Here is a 20555-nt window from a genome sequence, read left to right on the forward strand (position 1 = left end):
ATATGTGGTGTTGTTTCAAGATATACTTATAAAATAAATTCCTAAAATACAGATGTTTAGGTTGTATTTCTTTTAACCATGAGAACAGTTTCTCTATAATAGGAGTAACCAAAATATCTCCTGTTTGTTCAAAACATTTTTTATATTCACAGATTTGATGATACGCTGTTCTGAAGTTAACTGTTCTCTGAATGATGTTAAATTGTGCAGCTCCAAACTTTTATTTTGAATTCAAGCAATAACTCGTGGAGACAAACTGGCTTAACCATGATACTGCATTTCTAACATTAGATGAGTCTTATTTTAGAACACGGAGGTCTTGTGATTCTGCTGGGTAATACACATGGAGTTGTTGGAAAGGTTTTTGTTCTTAAACTATTTTGGCAAAAACATCAGTTAAAATAATTAACATTGCTCAGAATAGAATACAAGACCATGGTTGGATAGAGGACTGTGGTTATCTGTACCACTGGAATCTTAACTGCTGGAGATTAATAGTATTCATGAGTCTGAGGTGCTTTTTAGGTTCTCTTTCCTGAGTATCTGTTATTGAAGTGTGATTCTCCTGGTGTGAAATGGATTGGCATTAACCTAAGACCTTTCTGATTGCAGAAAGGCCTAAGTGTCCCTTAAAGGTTGCAATAATTAAACTGTAGTCCACTGCATAGCTGGAGACTTGCTGTGAAAAATATGAATTGTCTGGATGCTTTTCTTTGCATTGGGTTTAAAAGTAAGAATGGAAGGGCTGTTTGCTTGACTGCCTTTAGAACCACAGGTTTGCTGCCTTCTTCAAGAGCAAGTCAGAAGAGGGGGATTACTGAATAAAAGTTGCCTAGAATAGAAAGAGGATTTCAAGTTATACCCTGTGCCATGGTTTCTGCTCTCTGGAGCAGTGCTGAGCAGTGCTATTCACAGCACAGGCTCTTTGGAAGTAGGGGGAGTGCTGGGGAGACATGCCAATGAAATCCTGCTGAACTGTTCAACATCACATCCTGCCTGAATCTTTATATATTGATTTCATTATTTCAATATTACTTTCTAACATTTATTTTAGGACAAGACCAGAGTTGTGTCTCCTATTATTGATGTAATTAATATGGACAACTTCCAGTACGTGGGGGCGTCAGCTGATTTAAAAGGCGGTATGTACCTGTACTGGAATACAGACTTGAAAAAACCCATCAAGAATCAAAGCTCATAATCACTGCAGTTGTGGAATGGGCAATTAACATACTGTTCTTCCCTTTCCTAGATCTAGTTTCAAGTTCCATAGGTCACTTGCTTCTTGCCTTGGATTTTAATTGGCCTTACTGTTCTCTGCTTTAAAAGTTCATCTTTATTATACTAATTCTTATAAGTTTATGCTGCCTTTTACCAATATGCAAGACTTGCTCCAAGGTTTGTAGGGTTGTGTAAATGTGTCAGAAAAAGCTAATAGCCAGAGCTTATGGTTCTCTTTTTAGATAACACAGGCTTTAATTGCTCACTGGTTTAGAAGCCCATCAACAATGCAGTGTCTATGAGGTTTTTTTCAAGATGCTGGTTTGCTTAAAAAATTAAACTCTTCTGAATAAGCAGAAGGCTTTGGAATGTGTTTAAAAAAATAAATGTTTGTTGGCCGTGATCTGTAATTGTGAAAACACTCACATGTGACCATGAAAATTTGTAGTATTTATACCTTTGCCATTGAAAATATCCCCAGTTAAACTGAGAAGTACTACAATTTCAATATGTCTAGTGTAAAGTATTGACAGCAAGTAGCAAGAAGGCTTTTGAAGCCCTAAACAAGAATAAAAAAAAATATTCTTCTCTCTCAAAGAGGGAGAGGGCAACTACATGCTAAACTCCTTAGTTACTACAGATTTTTAAAACTTCTTTAAGTGCTAACAAGAATCTAATATTTAAAATAGTTTTTCTCTACCCACTTAACCCCTTTTTTCAACTATTATTTGTAAATAATTGTTTCTACAACCCTGGAAACACAACTGTCTGCATAAAAGGTGTACAATGAGCCACAATATAAAAATTAGAGTGCTGTTCTCAGAGTGGCCTATCTTTTTCTGAATGGATTTCCTGAAGTGAGGAAGGAAAAACCAGTTTCCAATCTATTCTTTTAGATTCTAGTCTCTGACCGGTCACCTAGGTTGTTGCAGTGAACTAAAATAAAAGCAGTATTTGCATAGTGTTGCATATGCTCCAGTGATCTGGAGGTGAGAGGTTCTATGTCCTTTTAATTAGTGTTTTGAAATGACACCTATGGTGTATATATTCACAGTGTGCTAATGTACAGTTCTGTGCTGTTGTATGTGCCAGCATTATTAAACCTTAAGGCCCTTACCCAATCTATTCATTAAATATTAACTACAGAAATCTCTATACCGTTGTGGGCTTTTATTGTTGTCTGCAGGAGCAGGAGGAGGAATTCTTTCTTTGAAGCCTTAGATCAGGTTGCTGCTGGGTTCATGCTAAATTCTTCCCAAGTTAAGTGGGAGAGGATTGAGAGATTGTTTCACTTACTACTGCCCTTTATGCTTTATCTTTTAATCTGTAACCTAATTAGTTCATTTGTCTATTATTTTTAGTACTAATTATTTCCTTTTGTACACGGAAAGAGATTGGGTTTTTCATTTTTTAAGGCGCATGACTCCTACATACTTCTGATTGAGGAGTGAGAAACACTTTTTTGACCTTAATGGTAATTTTGCACCTACTAGTGTGCCAAGCTATTTGAGGGTCACTTGAAATATCAATAATATATTTGTCAGTTCCCAAAAGCCAGATTGCCATGGTAGAGCATTGCCACTACAGCATTTGGCACCACAGGACACTTTTCACTGGGGCCAAGTCTAAACATGGAAACTGAACTATGCTTTCAACCTTAGGTACAGTGTCTGTGTGGCTGAAGCATGGAGAGTTGAAACAGCTGGGACAGCATTTGTGCCTGGTCTGTCATGAAAGGACTTAATCACCCAAGACAAGCAACCTAGGAAATGGTACACACTTTTTTCAAAGTGCACAAGTCTGAAGTAATTCCCAAGTCTGGCCAAAACTAAATCCATGCTTTTAATGTTACAGGTTCTTTATTTGGTTGGGTTTTTTTTGTTTGGTTTTTTTGTTTGGTTTTGGTTTGTTTTTTCTTTTTTTTGAGGGGGATTTATGGAACTGTTTATGCCACCCTGAGAAACGCCACAATTACTGGAACAAGCTGTAGTTAACTGAGAGCTAATAATTTAGAGCATGCCTGTGATGCAGTTTACACTGGATAGAGTTTCATACTGGATATGCTCTGTGTTTAAAAATACTCCTTTTACAGAGTTACTGATATTATCTCATTGAGTGCACATTTTTCCCAGAGTCTGTGAAGATGGAGACGGAAAAGCAGTTTTGAATGGGTAGAGGCTTTATGCACTTGTTCAGTTTGTGAGAGTGCTGTGTTCCAAAAGAGACCCCTTGTGTTCACTGGAGTACACAGTGACTGTGTCTCTCTGCTGCTGCTGCAGATCAGGGCGTTTTTCAGCTTCTCCCAGATGCAAGTAATTTTGCTGGCTATCTAGGATGAAATGTGGCTTTTTAACTGCATGGAATTATTGGAACTCATTTTACTCTTCATGCTGGAGGCTTTGCAGTGCTGTGGGTTGGAGCCATTTTTCAGTTTTGCTACTTGGAGTTTTAGAGTAGTTTGACAGTCTTTCATTTTTACAGTGCAATGCTTCATGAAATACTCAGACATGGAAAGAAGGAGCTGCCATGCATGCTGTAAAGACTGTTCAGGGTAATTTCTGTATTGTGTGTGATAACTATCTCATGAGTTAAAGTGAAAACTGCGGAGTTTTTAACTTCCTACATCAGTCACTGCTATGCACCTTTATGGATGCAGACAGGCAGTTTGTAGGCTGTAATTGTTGCCTGTTTACATTAGCTATTTTCCTCCACTTCCCCACAAAGCAATTGCTTTATCTTTATACTGGAGAATGAAAACTATTGACATCTGTGCACCAGAAATCTGGAAGTCATTCATTACATGACCTCATAGGATCTAAATGTGTTTGGCAGCAGGCAGAGTGTACAAGGCTGATTTGCTAGGTGTACTGGGAGAGGGCTATGGGTCTTGTGCAGTTTTTTAAATAGATATTCATGATTATGAGCATAACCCAGCACAAAAACTGTTCTGAAAGGGTTTCCTATAAGAAGTTTGTCCTATACGAGCTCTGTATCATTGCCTAAAAGAGGTAATTTAATGGTTCTAATGTAGAAAGCTGCTATAGGTGACCTATTCATCTTGTCTGTTCTGGTGATCTTTGTGCTCTGTGCTTAACTCACGACAGGCCCTGACCAGTTGTTACTGTGTGTTCACACTTACATGTATATGCATAAGGAAAGTAAGATTTTGGTGCTCTAGTGCACTTGCCTCAGGTTTAAACAATGATGCATTTAAAAACACAATGTTTTTAAAGTATGAAGTTAAATGAATATTGACAAGATAAGTGGAACCTACATAATTTGTTGTGACCTTCATGATGGAGAGCTCTTGCTGTTAGAGTTACTTCAAGAGTACTGCATAAAGCCTGTGTTCATGTAAATATGAGATCACTGCTAAGAGTGGAAATGCAGTTATTCAGTAAAAATTGTTGGGAGCATTTGTAATGGCTGGAAGATCATCATATGATCTTTTCTATTTGATGTAAGGAAGCCACTTGGGTTTCCCACTTTGTGAAATAGTTGAAGACAAGAGATCCGAAGTTATTTGGTGCTTGAGATTTACTCTTTTTTCTTTACCTTTCATCCGGACTCCTTATTTGTTTTCTACCCAGAATTTTGCACATGTTTAAGATTTTCATTTTAATTACAGTTCCTGGTGTTTTTAATGAACATTGTTACTACAAGTTGAATGATGACGACAGTAATTTTAACATCTTACTTTTCTTCTTGAAGGTTTTGACTGGAATCTTGTATTCAAGTGGGATTACATGACACCAGAGCAAAGAAGAGCGCGACAAGGAAATCCAGTTGCTCCCATAAAGTATGTCTGTACCACCATTTCTCAAATAGATTGTAGTTTGCAATTAAGGAGAGTTAGAAATCATCTTCTTTGAGTCTGAAAGAATATCTTCACTATATCTTAGATAAAAAATGAAATTTCATTCATTTCTATGGAGCATTATGAGATTCTCAGAAATAAATGGTATTTAAAAAATTGCTTAAAACACTAGTAAATTGTTTATCCTTAAGAAGTAGATGTCACTCAGTTTAAAGTCAGTGTGTTTTGAGGGCTGTAAATACAGCATCAGTTTTAATGTATTTTGCTGGCACAAATCACCATCCTTAAAGTAAGTGACTTGTGAGCCAAGTGGAAATTTGGAAGCTACCTCAGAAGGTGGTAATGGCCATAGAAATGTCCCATTGGAATGTATGGAAACAACATTTGAATTGATAGATGCAAAATAAGTTTCATTCAAAAACATTGCCAGTTTTTTCAAGAAACTATTAATCTTGATGTACAAGCAATAGTTACCCCCATGTTCATGGTTCTGTAACTAATTTGTTTTTTTCTTTTTTCTTTAGGACACCCATGATAGCTGGTGGATTATTTGTGATGGATAAATCCTATTTTGAAGAACTAGGAAAGTATGACATGATGATGGATGTTTGGGGTGGAGAAAACCTAGGTATGTGTATTATTTCCCTTCTGATCAACCTTGAATGAAAGCAGGTTTCATAATTTCCTTTATTGTCAAGGAGTCATGGTTTTCCTGAATTTGTGCAAAGAGGATTAAAAACCAGCTTTTAAATTTCATACACTTTATTGGCAAAATCCAAAACATTTATTTCAATGAAAGAATTATAACAAATGAAAAATTATATGCTAAATCTGAGGGAATAAAAGTATTAGCTCATTGAGCAGTTACTTTTTTTGTAATGTAAGTTGGTTAGTAAAAAATACAGGCTGTAGATTGGCAATTAAGTATAATAATGTTTAAATGCTGACAGTTGAAGGCACGTTTTTAAGATGTTGCTTAATTTAATCATGAAAAGTGGAATGCAGGAGAATGAATTTAATGTTATTAGATACACCTTAATAAATCAATTAATTTAGCTGACTGAAGAATTATCTGTTTCTGAACTTTGCCAGTAGTATTCTGCCTGGCAGCTGAACTTAGTGAATTTTGTAGTTTTATACCCCTTCTTTAGCCCTATGAGATATTAATGGTTGAGAAGGCATTTTTTCTGTATTTTCAGATGTTGACACAAGTGAGATTTAGGCAAGAGAGTTGAGGGGCTGAGAGAACGTGTGCTTTAGCCATTCTCCTTTGAGCTGGTGGTTAAATCTGGCATTAGTAGGTTTTTCTGGCTGTTTGCATTACAGCATTGTGCAAAGGTTTTCTCCAGTTAAGGCCAGTATACTTGTTTTAAAACAAGAAATATTTTAAAGGAGCAGAATTTGACACCTCCTCAAGAATTCCAGTTTTTCATTAATTTAGTTTTTTGGGGTAGAGATGCATCTCAGACATTCCAAGTAGTGCATTTTAGGAACGCTTCTAAGCATAGAAGCTTCCCTGCTGCACATGCTAGCTGCAAAATCCTGAAATACATTGAACTTGTAAAAACCCATGAGTATTTTGAGTTACTGAAATCTGCATATGCATTAAGCATATGCTGGGCCTACAAGGAAATGTCTGCTGTGTGGAGACATGGTAACCAAATGTTCAATGCTGCTGTAACACTCTGAAAAGTTGGAAGGGGCATTCCTACAGTCCTGTCTCTGACCATCCTGGGCAATACTCAAAAGAAACCCTACAGGTATTTTAAACAGTTACATTCCATGTTTCTGTTGTCTTGCTATTTTGGCTGTATATTGCTAAATTGTATTTATGTAAACATAATAATTTTTCATTTTTTAAATGTCCTGGAAAGTCATTGGATAAATTTAATGCAGCAATACTCTTTTCACTCTGAAAACCACTTTTGCCACTCGAGCGCTTAAATATTTGATTAGTTACAAGCGTGTTCTTGAGCTACTGAGTTTTTTTCTGAACACTTAGCAACTACTTTTATGCTTTGATAATTGAGGCCTTGATAGCAGGAAAGGGCACAAGCAACAGCTTCTCTCTCAAGGATGCCAAGAGATGTTTATTTTGCTCCTGCTTTATTCAGTTCCTCCCCCTCCTTGGGAAGAAAAGGATGGAGACTTAGGGGTGCCTGAAAAGCAGGCAGAAGGCAGCTAATGGTTTCTTCCTAGTTGTTGGACTAATTGAAGATGAGTAAAATTCACATGGCATATGATTTAATTGGCAATAAATGACACATGCAGCAGATAACTAGAAATCTGTGATGTGCAGTTTAAAATTCAATGTGCACACTTGTCAGGCCTCTTTACTCTCAAGTATAGCTCTACATCAGGGGCTTGGTGTTACATGCAAATAAATGCTAAATGGACTAGCAAAATAATTCTGCACATCATATTCATTTATAAAAGCTAGCATTTTTCCTTCAAGCATGTACAGATCAGCTGTTATGAGGTTTTGTTCGCATGTCAGTACCAATTTGACAAATTTTAAGATGAGCCTGCAGTATTTTCTCTAAATTGCCCAAATTACCATGAAGGTAGGTACATTCTCAGACTGCTGCTAAATGTAACTGGTAATGCATGTGTACTGTACAAAATGTGGATCAAGATTAGTTCAATCTCTTTTCCAACTCAGAAACTTCAGTTCTCAGTATGTTTATGATGCTTTTTGATTAGCTTAGGAGAATCAGAGTATACCAGAGAGCTGGATGGACCTTGAGAAGGTTTGGGTCTAGTTTGAAAACCTAGGCTTTTCTTACTAGTTTTTCTAAAATCAGGGAACGAGTAAGACATTTCTTGTCTTCTATATTGATGACACACTCTAATAAAAAGAACAAATCTCTTACAGAAATGTAACTTGATCTCATAAAAAATTATTGATGTGCTGCTTATGCCTTTTCATTTAAAAACTATGTCCACTGAACTTGCTCTGGTAGTAACATTTCCTGCTGTTTGAGTATAACAAAAGAGATGTCTTAAAGGAGTTTGTGGGGTTGTTTTGAGTTTTAGTTGCTGTATATTTTTTCTTTTTCCATGCAGGCTTTGGAAGCCATGTTGGTGCAAGTAGTAATTAGTTTGCTTCTCCCTGTATTCTCGTCCTTTGCTGTGTTTCCCACTGAGCTATTTTGTGTAATATTCACTTTTTTTGAGATTCTTCACAATCTAAGGTGCTGAAAGGTGTACAAAAATGAAAAATTAGTTGTCTTATGTGAATACTGTCAAAGACAATGTTGTCATTCACTTTTGGGGTATGATCTTTCTACAGCTTGAGATATGTTGACTGTCTAGGATTCATGAATATGACAGTCAAGAAGAAAGGCAGTTAACTTACTCTGTCAACAGCTGAAATCACAGCATCTCTTTTTATTTACTTTTATTTTTTTCTAAATTTTCTCTGGACATGCAATGAAGATAACATGTTCTCTAACTTGTGGTTGTGGGAAAGTTCTCTCTCCAGGTGACTTCTGCCATCAGAAGTTGAAGATGAGAAAAGTTTTAGACCTTTGTGTCATCACTAGGTGGCTCAGATCATTAGTTTGGCTTAGACATGTACTGTCCATAACCTTGAATTTACAGAAGTTATGTTTTTATTTGGTCTATCCTCAAGTCAACATTGACTTGATATAATTCCTTCCACTGTTTGGGAGTGTTTGTTTATCTACTGTAATAAGTTAACAGCTCAAATCTATTGGTTATTTTAGTTTGCCTTGGTTTCACTTATCTTCAGTTACTCTGTTTTCAGCTGAAAATTTGTTATAAACTAGGTCATTAATTTATTTATTAAATGTGCCTACTATTGTTTGCTGTTCAGATAAAGCACATATACCTAACTCACTGGCAAATTGAAGCAGGATTTATAGATTTGGGCAAAACTGGTAACTTCAGATAAGAGAAGATACACATTTCGCTTCCAGTGTAGTGTGTTTATTTCTGCTGAGCTTGCAGAAGCATAAATGCTTTAGATACATGCCTTTGTTTATCCTACAACTTACTAAAAAATTGTCTCTCTTGATCTTCTCAACAACAATCACTAAAAGCCTTCTCTGTAAATATAATACAAAATAACAGTAGTATATGATGTTGGTCTTTCATTCCTGTTTTTATTTCAGAGATCTCATTCAGAGTTTGGCAATGTGGTGGGAGCCTAGAAATCATCCCTTGCAGCAGAGTGGGTCACGTATTCCGCAAACAGCATCCCTACACATTTCCCGGTGGGAGTGGCACCGTGTTTGCCAGGTGAGTGCTGAATAGCAATGGTTTGGGTTTCCTCAGATGGTCAGCAGGTGGCAGTAATTCCATTTCAGGGATCTTGTCTTCAGAAAAACTTGCAATATAATCTATCATGGTAAACTATTAATTAAAAAGAAACTAATGACTTTGAGTCAGCTATGTAGATTGTGAGAAGAACCTACGAGTTGGAAGAGGGAAATTTCTGCTGGACATGGACTGAGAATCTGGAAAATAAGGAAATGCTTAGCTTGGTATTTCATCAATTTTGTGTGTGTTCGATTTTAAAGAAGGCTTTATTTTCAAAACTGTCATAAAACTTCATTTTGTAGAAACAGTTTCATTGTTCACTAAAAGCCACAATACAATAAGTTATGAATATGCTTTGCTTGCTTTTCATTATTACATGATCAGCATGTATTATATATATATATATACAAATACTATGGATTATACAATATACAAATATTATGGAAACTGATTTCAGTATTTATGCCAGTCTGTTGGCAACTTGGTTTTCTATAATATTTGCCTTTCCTGTGCTCTGTTTAAAAATGCCTTCTCTACAGATCTAAGAAATTGCAGTTTTAAAGGCTTAGATTAATATGCCTGTTAATTTTCCTGTTGGTACCCATGCATAGCAGTAGCTGAAATACTGAGCTGTCTCCTCAGTTTGTTTTCTAAAAAGTGCTGTGAACAGCATGTTCATAGTGGTTTTGACTTAATATGGATAAAAGTGTGGCATAAATGTACTGAGGGCAGTTTGGTCAAGGCTGTATCAGTTGTAGCTGAGGAATCACTGTAGATTTTGGTTTAAAGACTTGAACTTGATGCTCAGGGAGCTGGAGAAGTACAAGTCTCGGCTAAAGACTCTGTGGGCTAAGAGCTGGAAATAAAATTGTTTATTTACACTTGAAGGGATGTGGAGCCCAAACTCTGTTAAACACGAAACAACACAGAGTGCAGATGTACTTAAATACATAAGAATGTTCTAAGCTGGATATTTTTGGACTCGTGATTCACTGTAGACTGAGGAATCTCCTTAGGGTGTAGTTCTTCCCTTCCATGCTGGTTATGCCACCAAGGTGACTTTAATGAATTGAATATCTGCTAAAATAAAGTCACTGTCCTGTTTTTTTCAGTATAGAAGGAACTCTAGTATTTTTTTTTCTTTTTTCCCATTCTTTGACATATATATTTTATGCTGCAGTGAAAAATGAAAAATAGTACTTATGTGAAAACAAAAGCTAGCAATGAAATGTCCTCAGTACATCGCATCTCTGTTCCAACATTTATAGTAGGCATCAGGAGGGTTGAAAGCTTTACCTTTTAAACTGCATTGTGTAAGCTTAGGATGCAACTGGTGTAGTTTAATGAGGTTTTGAAATGACAGTGTCATAACAAGGAGCATGGTTAATAAAAGTGAATAAATTTATGAATATGCTGTGCAGTTTTCCCACTCCTGCAGCTTTTCCGTCTTCGGGGTGTTGCCAAGATACTGCTTTTCTTGTGCTGTTAAATAGCTTTCTTGGATGTCAAACCAATATAATGGGATGCCTTAAAATCAATTTTAGCAATGAGAAGATAAGAAACCCTAGGTAGAAGGATATCCTTGTAGTACAGGTGTTATAATACACATGTGTAGGACCATGGTGCCAAGAAAACTGGTGCATGGAAGATGTGCTGGTGGTGCAGTTGGGATGTGTTGGCATCTGTCTCTTGGCTGTAGGCAGCTTGTTCTGGACTCCTCTTTTTAGCTGGCTAGTCAGTATGCACTGCCTTTTGGCAGCCCAAACAGGTTGGTAATTTTGGGTGGGAGACTGGGAGTCCTGTTTCATGGGAGAGGGACCACATCACCATGTCCTGGCTGTGTGATGTGGGCAGGGACAGCTTGTGTGGCCAGTGCTGCCTTAACACAGCACTCCAGTGAGCCTTGCAGGCCCAGTCTGCTCCAAGCAAAGCTGCCTCTGATCTCTCAGTGCTCTGTTTCATTAAGTGGCTCAGCATTAAGTGTATCCCATGCTGTGTTCCTCAGCACTCTGAGTTCTTTAGGGCTTTGCTAGTTCAGGCAGTTCTCAGCGTCTGCACAGAGCCCATATTTGTGTCACACAAAGCCTGAGCTCTTCTTCCTCCATGAGTATGAGCCAGTGGGATACAGGCAGGCATTCTGGCCTTGAAAGTGCCTTTGGGGTTGTTACACCCTGGAAAACAAAGTACCTCCTCTCTCACCACCCAAATCTGTTTGGCCTCTGGCATCCAAGCTGCTTGCTGGGCAGACAGGAGGGGCTGAGTGACTGACACTCGCACAGGCCTGAGAGACTGCAGGTGAAGATACATTCACATAGCTTCTAATCTGAATCTAGTAGGATTTTACTTACAAAAAATTTAATCTTTGCAGGAAAAAAAATCAGTCCTCAAACAAAAAAATTATTCAGATCAGTCTTGTGAAATTTTCATTCGCTGTATCCTATTTGCTCAGCAACATGCAAGCCTCCTCACTTAATCCTGATTGTTTTGTCTTTTGAATTGGAAAATCATATTAAAGAAGTTATTTGCTTACTGAGTTCACTCCAGTTGCTTTAGGTGAACTTTCTGCCAAATGTAAAGTAAGCTTCAGAGCATGGCAGTTGCAAATGAAGTAAGACTTCCTTTTCAAAGCATAAAATTATGAACAGTAGAAGTAAATGAGTTTTACATGGAAGCCAGGGGAGGGGAAAAGCCATTGCACCATGTTGCAGTCCAAAAGAAAATGTAAAGACACCAATTACATAAATACAGGAATTTTAGTTAGAGATGTGTTTGATTAGAAGTAAAACATTTGGATTAGGATTTTTTTCCCACTTATTAGAATAATGAATCTTTCTCAAATTTTACAACATTTCCTCTTACCTCAGCCATAGAAGACTTGTTTGTTTCATAGGCTTAAGTATTGTGAAAGCTTGTCTTTTTGGAACTTTGAGTGCATCAACCTAATAAATTCCATGAAGTTTGCAGAAAGAACTGAAAGATCTGTGTTAAGTTCTGGATGAAAACCTGCAGCAGTGAGGAGTGTGGAAAAGATAAAAATTTCATTATAAATGCATTAATTCCAGTTATGTTACTCGAATGGTTTTCTATTAAGTGGGTCTTTTATAGGGAGTCTGCTGCCTGACTTGGGGCAACTCAGTGTATAGTACTGGGAAGGGTTAAAATTAATCTGAGGAGAAAGTGGATGGTTTAATTGCACCTAGAGAAAATATAACCCATGTGTTTCATATGATTGTCCCTAGAAATACACGCAGAGCAGCAGAAGTCTGGATGGATGAGTATAAAAATTTCTATTATGCAGCAGTGCCTTCAGCCAGGAATGTACCTTATGGCAAGTAAGTCACAAGTGCTTCTTCGCCCTATTTGTTAATTCTTCATGACATAGCACCTTCTGAGGTGAAAGCAGTGCTAAATCTGATGTTGTCTCTTAACATATTTCTACAGTTCTATAGTTCTTGTGTTTTCTGTGTATTCCATAAAATAATGAAGACAGTAGCCTGACTCTGAAAACTCCTTTTTTTTTTTTCTCCTCTAGTATTCAAAGCCGAATGGAGCTCAGAAAGAGACTTAGCTGCAAACCCTTTAAGTGGTATCTTGAAAATGTTTATCCTGAGTTACGGTGAGTTTTGGCTGAAACAGAGTTCATATGGAGTTTTCTTTTTTGCCCTCCCCAGAAATCATTGGTTTCTCTTCCTCCATACTTGGATGTAAAGCATATGTTTTACTTTATCTATGAATGCAATGCTTCATGCAGATTTATTTGCTTTTTTTTTTGTTAGTTCTGTTCCTAAAGAGTAATTTTTCCATAGCTAGCTGCTTTTTCTACTTATGGCAACTACAGCTGCAATATTTTAGAGAAGAATGTCCAAAGGACTGAACTTACCTGAGCCTGAAGTTAGTCCCCTACCCAAGCCATTTGCTCAAAAGTACATATTCTGTGTCCTGTTTTCATCCCTTTAAAGCTTTTGCCTATGCCTAAGCCCATGCCTAGTTAAGTGAGGAGACTGAATCTCGTTGCAGAGCAAATGATGACATTCAGCAGACAGGAGGGCCTTGTGTGTTTGGCAGACAAGGGTAGATGTCTAAGGCTCTGAGAAGCTGAGTCTCCTATTCCTTCTTGTCTGCTTTTCTCTTGTCACTGAATAATCACTGACTTCTGGAAGGGCTGAGAAGGGGGAAGTGAGGGATGACACTGCAAACAGTTTCTATAACATGAACATCCTAGCTAATGAGAAATCCTCCAAGAGAAATGCTTTTTGAAAGGATAGAAAGATTTTGGTTAAATAATCCATTAAAAAGTATGTTGTTCAAATTTGAGCCCACTAACTAGTCTGACTAGCCTGTCAACCTAATGCTGGTAGTGTAGTGGTGTAAGATATTGTGTGTATCTTGTAAGAATACTTGAGGTTTTTTCCCTGGGGCCACTTCATGTCAGTGGTGCTAGGTAACTGCTAGAGACATACAGGCTTGAGATGCAAAAGCAGCACCAGCTATTACAGCCCCAGTGCAACATGTGCAGAACCATACATACTAATGAGTCTCATAAAGCAGGATGATACTGAGGAATTAAGTTCTCCTTTATTTACTCTTAAGTGCCAAAGGATATTTGGTTTTGTTTAATCTGTGAGAAAAAATGTCTCCCCTGAAAAATGTGCTACCATAAGCATTACTTACATGTAATGTTGTCTTGTTCTGTCATCCCTCATGTGCTCATTCTGCTGCGTTGAATTATTATACTCATATTATAGTCTGGAGTTCTTAGAGGCTCTGATATGCCCTTGTTTTACTGTTCAACTCATGGGCTCTACCCACAACTGTACTTTCCTGAATGGAACTTGCCTAGGTGGTTCCATGCTAGGAGTGTACTTTATGTGCAACCATTAGAAAGTAGATATCAGAAAAACTTTGATTTTTTTTTTCAATTTCCTAACCCCTTTTTTAACGTTTCAGTAAAAACAGTCTGAGAAACATGTAGTGTCCTATTTCTGCCACAAGCTAAGTTGCCTGAAAAGACAAAAGGACTTGATGAGCTAATTGATAACATTAAGCTTTGAGTCACTTTAAATTATAAGTCATCTTTAATTTGATTTTTGTGCCACATTTGTATGTTCACCCTCCTTCTCTGGTACAAATCTTCTGGTACTGTGTGTGGTAAGCTTGCAAGTTTACTCATGCTTGATCAATTCATGATTAGATAATTGCCTCCCCTCAAAAGATGATAGAGATTTTCAGATGATAGTCATCATTCATCCTCAACCTCTCATCTTAAAAGTACTCTGAGTGTTTTTACAAACAAGGAGTTTAAAAAAAAAAAAAGGTAGGAAAAACCTGTCAAACACACCCTGAACTGAATCAAGCAGATATTTCTGGTTTTGTTTTAGGGTACCTGATCATCAAGATATAGCCTTTGGGGCTTTGCAGCAGGGTACCAATTGCCTTGACACTTTGGGCCATTTTGCAGATGGTGTTGTTGGAGTTTATGAATGTCATAATGCCGGGGGAAACCAGGTCTGTATGCCATTAATTTTGCTTTCTACACTAAGTCTTGAACAAAAGAAAGAAAGTTAAGCTAAACTTTTAAACTCAAGCAGTTACTATGTACTGGTGAGAGAAAGATGAACCTAAACCAGCACATCAGTTGTTGTTACAGATGGGCTAAAAAGCTTCTCCCTCAAATATAATTTTGTGTTTTCAGGATTAGAATCTGATCCCAGAGATTCATTCAGTGAGCACCACATTATCCCCTTCCTTTGTCACTATGGCACTAGAGGCCATAGCTTCCTTCTCAGAGGTTTTGTACTTTCATAGAAAGCTTTTTTCCAATGAAATGGTGTGTTTGATTTTTTGGGAGCAATTTTTACTTCAGAAAATATTTGGGTTGCATCAAGCATATGGCCTAAGATCAACAAAATAAAAGAATGCTTTGCTGTGCTGCACTGTTAGTCATTTACAGTTTGCAATAGTGGAGTTTAAAAAAAATCTGTCATAAATCCCCATTTGGCTCTTCTAGAAAACAGCAGTGCCTAATGTTCACTCACAGCAAGGGGAGTGTTTTAACAAATCCTTTCTAATCCTACTCCTAAACTAATTGTAAATGTGTCAGATCTTTAAATGAGAGCATTAATTATTTCAAAGAATCTATTTAAGCAGTTGTGACTTAGTTATCATTCATGAAATGCACACAGAGGTTCTCACTGCTTTGTGTGCTTCTTTGTCACTAAATCCTTGTCAGATTAAACCTGACTTTAAATCAAATGTAATATTAATGTGTCAAGTACAGCTGTTAAAATAGAAGGCTGACCAATTAAAAACTACTCTTGAATGAGTGTCAGAAGTTTGCTCTAATTTAAATTAGAAGAGGAAAAACCTAAAATAAGATGAAGCCTAAAATGAAGTAATTTCCTGGAAGATGTGTGATGACAATTCATTGAAATCAACATGTGAGAAATGCCTCTATTCCCTATCATTAAAGAGAATTTATCCATGGAGGCTTTTTCAGTTACCTTTATGAAAGTACCCTCATCTTTTCAGAAACCACAGTGGGGTTTTTGGAAGAAAGGGTAGATGTGTCACAAGTGCCTTGGAGCAGAAATTATAGAATTTTCTGCTGATATTGTGTACTCTTTGTAGATACACAAAGTTATCTTCCTTTTTCAAACTCCCCTCACTGAAGCTGACCCTCTTCTTTCTGTGTCTGTGGTTTTTTCTGTGGCACTGACCTTGACAAACCACTATGCACTTGCTCTGAACAAATACCTTTGAGAGGACATTCAGACAGATCAAACCCAGGTTTTATGTCCAAGCAGAACTTGGATTGGATTGGAAAGAAATGACAACATGGGAGGAGAGGGATAGGGAACAAACCACAGTCTGTAGATCTGTACTTTGTGTTTTGCACCTTACTCTTATCAGGAGGTTTTTTGAGGAGTTAAAGGCATTATAGGCTGTGGCAATCTTCTGTAACTTGAAGAGTGTATTCTGTCTTATGTTCAGCACAACTTAAAATGCAAAACCTAAGTCAAAATGGGATTTCTTCCCCCTTTTTCCCCTGCTCTCCCCTCCTCCAGGCTGGTACAACTCAGGGGTAGTTGTGCACCTCCAGAGGGCTGAGTAGCTTGTGGTGTGCTTGATAATATGCAAATATGCAGGGCTGTGATAAAGAGCTAAAGCTAAAGCCAAATGCACTTAGGCTCAAGGGGAAGGTTTCAGATTAGTTTGTCTACTAACTTTTTATTTCTGATTTGACACAGATTTTCTCAGATATTCTGATTTTTGCAATAAAGCTATCCATTTTCCAGCCTGTGCCCTGCGCATATACACTGCTTACAATTTTTCCTCTGGTGTAGTGGAACTTGTTCCATCTTACCTCCATTATAGTCATAGTTACTGATCTGTGGAGGAAAGTATCTATACACTGTGTCTTGTAACATGAGGGGCAATCATGTAGATGTTTCCAGCAACAGGGCTTGGAGCTTTCATGAAACAGCTGTACTTTGGCTTTTAAAAGGTTTAACTTCTTGCATAATTTCTGTTGTGGCTGGAACTCATACAGCTTTTTGATGGAAGGGTAGAGCTGTATAAAGGTAATCATTTCAAGGCTCTAATTCTGACTGCAGGGTTCTCAGATGCAAGTTTTACTACATCCCTGGTAGTATTTTCAGCTGTCATTTTTCACTATAAATCTTACCAGGGAAGAGTTTGGGGCCATTTGTAATTCCTGATAAGCTCTGAAAAGAACTTGCTTAGTTCCTTTACTTGTGACTAAAAAAAATGGCTATTAATATTTTATTATACATTAATGGTTCTTGTGGCCGTCTTACTGGACAGAACTGAGAAGGCAAGTAATTTTGCTGTCATCTGAGTTTAACATGCTGAGAGTAAAAGGAGAAGTTATCAGCTAAAAGTTTGGAAGACAAAGGGATACACAGATTTGTTCTAGCTTTGCTTTGTTTTCCACAGTTGTATCATTCTAGTACTTGCTGAATATAGTGCAGTAAACGCATCCAGTGGCTTGGGACCTGTATGGTTGTGATTACTTGTAATTTTTTGGGCTGCAAATTCTGAGTGTTCTGAGCATTTCTTCCCAAAGAGATTTAATAATTATTAAATCTGCTGAGTTTTAAAGTAATTATACATTTATTTTATTTCTGAAACACTGATTACATGCAAAATAACATTTAAATGTTATTTAACATACACGCTTGGCCCTGTATGTCTAAGGTTGTGTATTATACACCACTAAATCCTCTTAAGTTGCTTGAGAGAAGCTAATCATGCCATTTTAAGTAGTTTATAAGCATGATTGGAATCATTAGCCTGGCTTTAATCAAGTGGCTTCTTTCCTCAAAGGGTAGTTAGACAAATGGAGACCAGTGTGGACCCTGGAGAGCAAACTTGAAAGGAGAGAGGCATATGGAGAATGAAGAGATGCTGAGATCAAACAAGCTAGGCAGCAGTACATGCAGAACAGCTTCTCTTTACTCTCTATTTAGGAGTTGCATACTTAAATACATTTAACAGAGATTCTGTTGTACATCATGCCTTGGATGGGAGGAACATTCTCTCTATCCCTTTTGTGTATTGCTTTCTGGTGGTCTTAATTGTATTAAGAACTGCTGTTTCCTCACTGTGATCCATGTGCTTTGTTCAGTGTGTGGGCAGGGTGGCCAGTGGTGCTGCAGACCAGGCTTTTAGGGTTTTTATGTATACAATTATATGTATATTTACACATGTAGAAATACATATTACACCTGTCCCTTTCTTCCACACACACACAAAAATAAATACCTAACTAAATAAGCATTTGGAGGAGTATCTTCAGGAGGCCCTGTGTGACTGGCAGCAGCAGCTGTGTAAAGCCAGCAGAGGGAGCAAACAGCAAGCTCTGCCCTGAGCTGATGCACGGACACTGAAGCAATTGGAATTACTGTTTGAAGCGGACTTTTCATCTCCTGCCCCGTGGGAAGCAATGAACTGTTCTAATGCCAGTACATAGCTTTTTGCAGGATTTTAACTTGGGCTGTGTATGCAGAGGTAGCATGTATTAACATACACAATTTTGTACACTTTTTGTTTCTTCCTTTTTGTAGGAATGGGCCTTAACAAAGGACAAGTCAGTGAAACACATGGATTTGTGCCTTACTGTTGTGGACAGAGCTCCTGGTTCACTAATAAAACTTCAGGGCTGTAGGGAAAACGACAGCAGACAGGTTAGTATGTCATGATTGCACTCTGCAAAAGGTGGGGAAAACAAGGATGGTGAATAAACAAAGCCCTGGTGATCTGTCATATCTTCTGTAGGCTCTACTTTTACTGTTGTTTGTGTGTGGGAAGCTAGGATTCATGGTGTCATCAGGGCAGAAATAAGCTTTATCCCAACAGGGCCTTATGTAAAGGTTTCACCCATTGATGTGTAATGGCATTCAACTGCCTCGTGTGTCTTCTGAAAGAGTTTGTATATTCCACAATGTCTTTTTGAAAGGTCTCACTCAGTGAAGTTTGAATATTATGTAGGCTGTTTCTCAGAAGAATGTGTTTTGGCTTCCCTTCTTTTCAGTTTTGGCCTGCTTATAGCAGCCCTAGAAATCATCAAATTCATTTTTATCAATGCAGCATTGTAACTTCATCTATTTCCCATGACTGAGGAAATTCACATTTGCAGAGTCATACCATCTTTTTGATCTAGTCATAAAACAACTCATCTCTTTGTGCTCAGTCATCACTTCTGATCATCTGCCAGCTTCCTTGCTTCTATATCTGTTTTTGCAGACAGGTTACTGGAACACTGTTTATTGATGAAGGAAGGAATATTCTTGCCACTCTTCAGAGAAGGAAACTAAGGAAGCAAGATTTTCTTTATAAGGTTTACAGGCATATTATGGTAGACATACAAGAGAAACCACCCTCCCTTTTTTTTTTAAATCCTGTATTTGGAATTTATTCTGTCCTTGACATCATCTTGGACAAAGAACTTTTGGCAGCACAGATTTCTTATCTTCTGTAGAATTGAAAGGTGTCTGACAAATTTCTGGATTTCTGTAGAGTTGATTATAGTGAATGTGCTTCTTGCTTCTCTATGCTCAGTATTGTAGTGCTATGTGGATGGACTTTGATTCTCATATTTTTCTTCAGACCAAAGGTGTCACACAGGTAACAGGGTGTGGCAGTGCATTTGAGAAGTTCTGAACTAGAGGGAAATGTGTTGGTGTATTCTGTGTCTTGCAGAGTGTTAGCAGAAAGAACAGCTGTTCTGGGAAAGCTTGCCAGAACGTACATACTCTTACTCAAGGATCATCCAAACTGCTCCTGTTATTGCAGTTTGTACACATTTCCAGGCACAAGCCAGGGAAGCTTATGAAGACTGCAAAGGACATGATGTAGAATTCTTCCTTTTCCTGCTTTTCCAGGTCAATAACTGTATTTTCTCTTCCAGAAATGGGAACAAATTGAAAGCAATTCTAAACTGAGGCACGTTGGCAGCAACCTCTGTCTAGACAGCCGAAATGCCAAAAATGGTGGTCTCACCGTTGAGATCTGCAATCCTTCTTTGTCACAGCAGTGGAAATTCACACTTAATCTGCAGCAGTAGAAGGACTTACAAGCAAAGTGCTGTTTCAACTGAAAAACATTGGGCAAAGTTTTGATTGAATTACTGATGTATTTCTTAAAACTTTCCACGGAACTTATATACCTCAGTATTCCACCTTTATCTGAAAGTAGAGTGCTGAAGCAGACACCAGGGATCCAGGGGACTCGGAGCACTGCAAAGATGTCACTGAGCATTACTTCACAGGAAGAAGGAATTGTGCTGCAGACTTGAACTGTTCCTTTCTGTCTTCAGCTACTACTTGCACAGCAGATAATTAACTCTAGGAACAACTGACGTATTGTAAACAAAAGGATCTGAAGAAACATCTGTGGGGAACAGTGTGGGAGGGAGGGTGGGAAAAATTACTAGGAGAAGGTCATTTGAAAACTCCATTGGAATAGAAGTCATGGTTTGTCATTTCCAGAACCAGAAGTGTCATTTTGAAGTTTCTTTTTTTTTCTCCTGTGTGTACTTGGTAATTTGAATATGAACTTTTCTATGATGGACTCTAAATATAAATATATGAAAGTATATATATTGTCAGCTCCCAATGATTTGTATCAGTTTTCATCATCCTATAATTATCAACAAAGTGATTGACATATGTATAACCAGAAATTGGATTGGAGTGCTAGGAGAGAGGAACTC

At 37.7% G+C, this 20555-nt stretch overlaps 1 protein-coding gene across 1 annotated transcript in view; it reads left to right on the forward strand.

Moving 5' to 3' along the window:
* GALNT2 (polypeptide N-acetylgalactosaminyltransferase 2) overlaps nucleotides 1-20248 on the forward strand; it is an 86418-nt gene extending 66170 nt beyond the window's left edge. Inside the window, exons 8-16 of the mRNA XM_063151660.1 lie at nucleotides 1055-1142; nucleotides 4933-5020; nucleotides 5563-5666; nucleotides 9175-9301; nucleotides 12562-12654; nucleotides 12855-12938; nucleotides 14701-14827; nucleotides 18409-18528; nucleotides 19752-20248. Coding sequence (XP_063007730.1) covers nucleotides 1055-1142; nucleotides 4933-5020; nucleotides 5563-5666; nucleotides 9175-9301; nucleotides 12562-12654; nucleotides 12855-12938; nucleotides 14701-14827; nucleotides 18409-18528; nucleotides 19752-19907 — 987 coding nt within the window. The 3' untranslated portion in view covers nucleotides 19908-20248. The remainder of the gene's footprint in view (nucleotides 1-1054; nucleotides 1143-4932; nucleotides 5021-5562; nucleotides 5667-9174; nucleotides 9302-12561; nucleotides 12655-12854; nucleotides 12939-14700; nucleotides 14828-18408; nucleotides 18529-19751) is intronic.
* The last annotated feature ends 307 nt before the right edge of the window (nucleotides 20249-20555 follow it).

Source organism: Melospiza melodia, chromosome 3 (assembly GCF_035770615.1).
Source record: "Melospiza melodia melodia isolate bMelMel2 chromosome 3, bMelMel2.pri, whole genome shotgun sequence".
Classification (NCBI taxonomy): Eukaryota; Metazoa; Chordata; class Aves; order Passeriformes; family Passerellidae; genus Melospiza; species Melospiza melodia.